This window comes from Protobothrops mucrosquamatus, unplaced genomic scaffold (genome assembly GCF_001527695.2).
Source record: "Protobothrops mucrosquamatus isolate PMUCROS unplaced genomic scaffold, P.Mucros_1.0 scaffold5988, whole genome shotgun sequence".
Classification (NCBI taxonomy): Eukaryota; Metazoa; Chordata; class Lepidosauria; order Squamata; family Viperidae; genus Protobothrops; species Protobothrops mucrosquamatus.
The window spans coordinates 1-6,066 of NW_015391827.1; the positions used below are offsets into that span (position 1 = coordinate 1).

The window sequence follows — 6,066 nt, forward strand, 5'->3', positions numbered from 1 at the left end:
GGAGAGAAGTGGGAAAAATGTGGATCCTGAGTGCTCAAATGGATTTAATGTTAACAAGCTTTCATCGACCCTCAGATCTGCAATTGTTCGATGGAGCAATTTCCTTTGATATTCACTCCAATGAATTGCCAGGATTCAGTGAATTCCTTGGGGCCATCAAACCATTCCAGACCCAACGAGATAGTTTGTTGAAAGAATTTTGGGAGCAAGCCTTTGATTGTTTTTTTTCAGAGAGCAATAAACTGGAAGAAAGTGGTGAAGCATGTACTGGGAGGGAAGATCTAAAAAAACTTCCTGCAAATTTATTTGAAATGACTGGCCACAGCTACAGTATCTACAATGCAGCATGTACTGTAGCACATGCTGTTCATCACATGAACTTACTTACGTCTAAATACAAAAGAATAAAAGAGAGTAGAAGGAATGAACTTCGAGATCAAGAAACATGGAAGGTAATAACTTGTGATTTAAAGACTCTTTGTAAGGCCTTGCCTTAGCTATTCCCTCAAGAAAGCAGAACTCCTGAAGTAAGCAACATTTCAAAATGAACTTTTATTGAGAGATAGTGATTGTAGAGAAAGCAGGCAGGATTTAAAATTCTCACATGAAAACATTAGGTTAAATCCCATTCTTCAAAACCCATCTTAACCGCCCAGTCCTATAGAGAGCCAATCCAGAGGTGCAAAGGTATTGTGAGAACTCCCAGCTGAGAAGGTGATAAGAAGTTTTTCTCAGGTGTGGTGATCTTGGTTCTCCAGAGCTGAGACAAAGGAAATGGCACCAGGCTCATCCCTTCCCCCCTCCCATTCCCCAGAAGATACATCAAAGCAAAAGAGAAATAAAGCAAAATGGACCCATCACAGAAAAGCCCCAATGGCTCGCCAATCTCTTCTTAAAAGCCTCCAGTGATGGAGCTCATACAGCTTCTGGAGGCATGTTGTTCTACTGATTTCTCCTTAGTTCTAGATTGGTTCTCTCCTTGATTAGTTTCCATCCATTGCTTCCTATCCTGCCTTCAGGTGCTTTCCAGAATAGGTTGACCCCTCTTCTTTCTGGTAGCCACTCAGATATTAGAACACTACTTTTATTAAACTGGACATACCCAATTCCTGCAAACATTCTTAATATGTTTTAGCCTCCAATCTCCCATAGAGATTGAGATTGAGTCTTCAATCATTGGCCTTTGATAGAATCCAGCTCTGGAAGAGATGTTAAGCCATGCCATAACTTATTTTGTTTTTGATTCTAGTTATCTGGATTGCACATGTCCACTACCAGGCACAATGATGTCAGTATGATCACAGGTGCCCCAGTTTTGTCTCTCCAGTGGAAGCCCATAATAAAGAGTTGTGCAGTGTGTCACAGTTAAGTGATAGTCATACTTAAAACCGACAGAGAGAAATTGGTGGGAATTAAGTAATGCCACTTTCATTTCTACATAAAAATTTCAGGAAATCTTCAGGAAATACAGTTTGTGCTTCCCCTTATTTTTTCCCCTTTTCTTTTTACTTAGTTTCACTCCTTTCTCCAAGGCCTTTCATTCAATAATTCACTTGGAGAAACTGTGTCCATCAACCATCAAGGAGAAGTGCTTTCTGGATTTGATATTATAAATGTGGTCATGTTTCCAAATAACTCCTACCATAAAGTGAAAATTGGAAAGGTGGATTCCATAGCACCTGAAGGAAACAAATTTGTGATTCATGAAGATTTAATTGTGTGGCACAAATATTTTAAGCAGGTATAGATTTTAAGGTGTTTTTATTATTATGGATAAAAGATTTGGGGATCAGAAATGAGTTTAATGGTACAGCCTGCTTTCTGATTCTTTAATTGGATAATATTTAGCACTCTGTACTCAAGGTATGGCTGTATTTTCCTGGGGTAATTACAATTGGCAAATAATTTGCATGTTTTTATACAGGGAAGATGGGGAATTATGCTATCATCCCAGCCTCAATGGAACAGTGAAATAAAATTCAAGAAACATTAAATAATAAATATAAAAATAATAAATATAAAAATAATTGAGAATATAATAAAACTTTAGACCAGTGATCAGAAATTTGAGAAAGTGGACTAAGAAATGTTGTATATCTAACTTTACTGTGGTTCACACAGTAAAGCTTTTGAGTTAGTTGTATGAAAACTGTCTTGAATGCATTTTGGTCAATATAAAGGGGGGGGGAAATGACATTGCCATAGGTGTATACTATAGGCTGCCCAACCAAACAGGAAATAGAGGAACTTTTTGCTAGTCAGCTGACTAGGGTATGTAGGAAGCACATCACAATAGTAATGGGACATCAACTGGGAGACAAACTCTGCATCAAGTGGCAGATCAAACAGATTCCTGACAAACCTAGCAGACAACTTTGTTTCCCAAAAAGTAGAGAAAGGAACTAGTGGATTAACCATATTGGATCTAATCCTCATTAACAGAGATGAAATGATAGAAGGTGTTGAAGACACAGGAACCTTGGGGGGAAGTGATCATGCAATATTGGAATTAAACATTATGGAAGCACAAGCAATAGAACACAGTCAAACTAGATTCTTGGCCTTTAAGAGAGCTAATTTCAATATACTTAGAGAGACCTTGGGAAGGATTCCATGGATGAAAATCCTCAAGGGGAAAACAACTCAAGAAGCTTTGGAAATTTTGAAAAGTGAGATAATAAAAGCTCAGTCTAGTACAATACCAACAAAAAAGAAAAATAACAGCTTCAAAAGAAACCAGCATGGCTGCATAAAGAACTCTCTGATAAATTGAAAGATAAAAAGGACTATAGAAAGTGGAAAGAGGGGCACATAACTAAGGAAGAATATCAGCAAATAGCTCGAGCCTGCAAAGATGAGGAAAGCTAAGACTCAAAATAAACTAAGGCTTGTGACCAAAGTAAAAAACAACAACAAAAAAGCTTCTTTCAACATGTAAAAAACAAGAAAAAAGTGAAGGAAATGATTGGTCCATTAGTGGGTGAAAGTGGCAAGAAGGTGACAAGCAACAGGAAGAAAGCAGAACGATGTAAAAAAGATGTTGAGACTCTAGAAAAGTACAGAGAAGAGCAACAAAGATGATTAGGGGACTGGAGGCTAAAACATATAAGGAATGGTTGCTGGAATTGGGTATGTCTAATTTAATGAAAAGAAGGATTAGGGGTGACATGATAGCAGTATTCCAATATCTCAGGGGTTGTGACAAAGAAGAGGGAGTCAAGCTATTCTCCAAAGCACCTGAAGGCAGGACAAGAAGCAATGGATGGAAACTAATCAAGGCGAGAAGCAACCTGGAACTAAGGAGAATCTTCCTGACAGTTAGAACAATTAACCAGTGGAACAATCTGCCTCCAGAAGTGATGAATGCTCCAACACTAGACGTTTTTAAGAGGAGACTGGACAGCCATTTGTCTGTAATGGTATAGGGTTTCCTGCCTGAGCAGGGGGTTGGACTAGATGGCCTCCAATGTCCCTTCCAACATTATTATTATTACAATAGTGTAAAAAGGGAATAACTGACTCCTCATGTAATGATTGGGATAAGATCATCTGAAAGTCCATCAATTAGAATGAGTAGGAGGAAAATACCCAACTTTAATCCTTGCAGCTAATAGTCAGAGACACGTTTAAATTGGTGATTTTTTATTTGTTGTCTGCTTGTACTAAGCTAAGTATTGCGTCTCACAATAGGTATTTTTTAAACTACATTTTTCAGTTAATCCAGAGAGAGGAAGTTAGGGAATAGCTTGGAAGCAATCTTGCGCAATACAGGGGGAAGTGTTGGAGAGATTTCTAAGTGGGGCGATTCATTTCATGATCCTATGACACCCGCTACTCTATTTAAGCTTGTAGATTAGAGGCTGACCTTGAAGGATTACTCAGATCTTCCGTCCTGAATTCCATCCTGGTTTATCAACAGGTCTTGCCCCGTTCAGTGTGTAATAACCCCTGTCCTGCTGGCTATCACAAGAAAAAGAAAGAAGGCAAGACATTTTGCTGCTATGATTGTGATCCATGTTCCGATGGGAAGATGTCAAACATGTCAGGTAAATTATTTTCTATTTACCCTCTCCTCTCCTCTCTTCCCCTCCCCTCCCTTCTCTGACATATTTGTGGTCAATTATTTTTATTTAGATACACAGCTTATTTGCTTCCTACAGTTATTCTAGTACAAATTCACATACTGGAAGATTTCTCAAGGTGGTTATCATGATAATGGGTAATACTAGAGTGAGAACCGTTCAAATAATTCCTAAAATAAATAAAAAGAATGATAGAGGCCCCAAATCAATAGATAGAAACATACATCCCTAGATATCTTGGTGCCCATAGAAAAAGCCATGTTTGATCATGTGACTGAAGCCCAATCCTCTGTTTTATGTGTATGTACTATATATAACAACACTAAATTGGTAAGAATTCAGTCACAGCGATGGGCCTACCATGTTGGCTTTGGGGACACTTTAGGACATTGATATTCATACATATTTGTGCCTAACACTTGGACATGGAAGGCCTGAAGGGATGTGATTTCAGGAAGCTTTCTGGAATATTTCCAGTATGGAAATTCAGCTTGCTGAATGTGATTATCTAATGAACTAATCAAATGGTTTTCAAACATAACCACTTTAAGAGATGAATTAAATTCCCAGAATTCTCCAGACAGAATTCTCAGAGTTGAAGGCCAGGCTTTATATAGTGTCCAAGTTTACAAAACACTGATTTAATCTAGGTTATGTATTTTATTTTGTGCTCCATGTTAAAATTCCTCTCTCTTATTTGCAGATATGATTGCTTGTTCTGAATGTCCAGAAGATCAATCTCCAAGTAAGGATAAAGTTCGATGCATCCCCAAAATCATAACTTTTCTAACCTTTGATGAACCTTTAGGGATCACTTTAGTGATACTTGCTTTTTTATTTTCAGTCATTACCATGCTCATACTTGGAATATTTATTAAGTATAAGGACACCCCTATTGTTAAAGCTAACAACAAGGACCTCACCTACACTCTCCTCATCTCCCTTCTACTTTGCTTCCTCTGCTCTTTTCTCTTCCTTGGAAAACCTTTCAAACTGATTTGCTTCATCAGACAATCTGTGTTTGGCATTATCTTCTCTGTTGCCATTTCTTCTGTATTGGCCAAAACTATCATGGTCATTGGAGCATTCATGGCTACCAAACCAGGGTCTGGCAAGAGAAAATGGTTGGGGAAAAGATTGTCCATCTTAATTGTTTTTTCTGGCTCCTCTATTCAAGTAGGTATTTGTCTGGCATGGATGATCACCTCTCCCCCCTTTCCAGAACTTAACATGAAATCAATGACTAAAGAGATCATAGCAGAATGTAATGAAGGATCTGTTGTGATGTTTTACCTTGTCTTGAGCTATATGGGATTTCTGTCTCTGGTCAGCTTCCTGGTGGCTTTTCTAGCTAGGAACCTGCCAGACACATTCAATGAAGCCAAGTTCATCACTTTTAGCATGCTGATGTTTTGCAGTGTTTGGTTAACTTTTGTTCCAACCTATGTGAGCACCAAAGGAAAGTATATGGTAGCTGTGGAGATCTTCTCCATCGTAGCTTCTAGTGCTGGGTTATTGGCATGTATCTTTTTCCCCAAATGCTACATTATTTTGTTGAGGCCAGACCTTAACAGCAAAGAGCAACTTGTAAAGAAGAAGCATTTCTGACTAATTGTGGGTATATGTATTTCTATTGTGAAATGGAATTAGTAATCCTTTTCTAAGAATAAAAACTATCCTTGTTTATTAGCCATGGTAATTTTACTGATATTTAATTTCTATAACTCTATAACAGTGTTTGTCAATATCTTATGAGCAGACATGGAAAATAAAATATTTTATTTATTTATTTATTTATTTATTTATTAAATTTATATCCCGCCCTTCTCCTTACGGACTCAGGGCGGCTGACAATCGATTAAAAATACACCAAAACAATTACAGAATTAAAATTAATTAAAAAGAAATATTTAAATATAGTCGAATTAAAATATGATTAAAACCCCTCTAAAAATTGCCCTAGGCCAGTCCCGCTTGTTGGAAT

The 6,066-nt window shown here is 37.6% G+C and overlaps 1 protein-coding gene across 1 annotated transcript; it reads left to right on the forward strand.

Annotated features, from left to right (window-relative positions):
• Nucleotides 1–17: 17 nt before the first annotated feature.
• On the forward strand, nt 18–5,690 carry LOC107300031 (vomeronasal type-2 receptor 26-like). Its single transcript, XM_015829374.1, has 4 exons — nt 18–452; nt 1,514–1,741; nt 3,920–4,046; nt 4,786–5,690. Exons 1-4 carry the CDS (start codon nt 18–20, stop codon nt 5,688–5,690), a joined length of 1,695 nt encoding a protein of 564 aa, XP_015684860.1.
• Nucleotides 5,691–6,066: the final 376 nt, after the last annotated feature.

Excerpts from the sequence above, each read along its gene's own strand:
- LOC107300031 (XM_015829374.1), top strand. The coding sequence starts at position 18 with ATGTGGATCCTGAGTGCTCAAATGGATTTAATGTTAACAAGCTTTCAT. Across the intron at positions 1,742-3,919 it reads GGCACAAATATTTTAAGCAG|GTCTTGCCCCGTTCAGTGTG; the intron begins GTATAGATTTTA and ends GTTTATCAACAG. Across the intron at positions 4,047-4,785 it reads GAAGATGTCAAACATGTCAG|ATATGATTGCTTGTTCTGAA; the intron begins GTAAATTATTTT and ends TCTTATTTGCAG.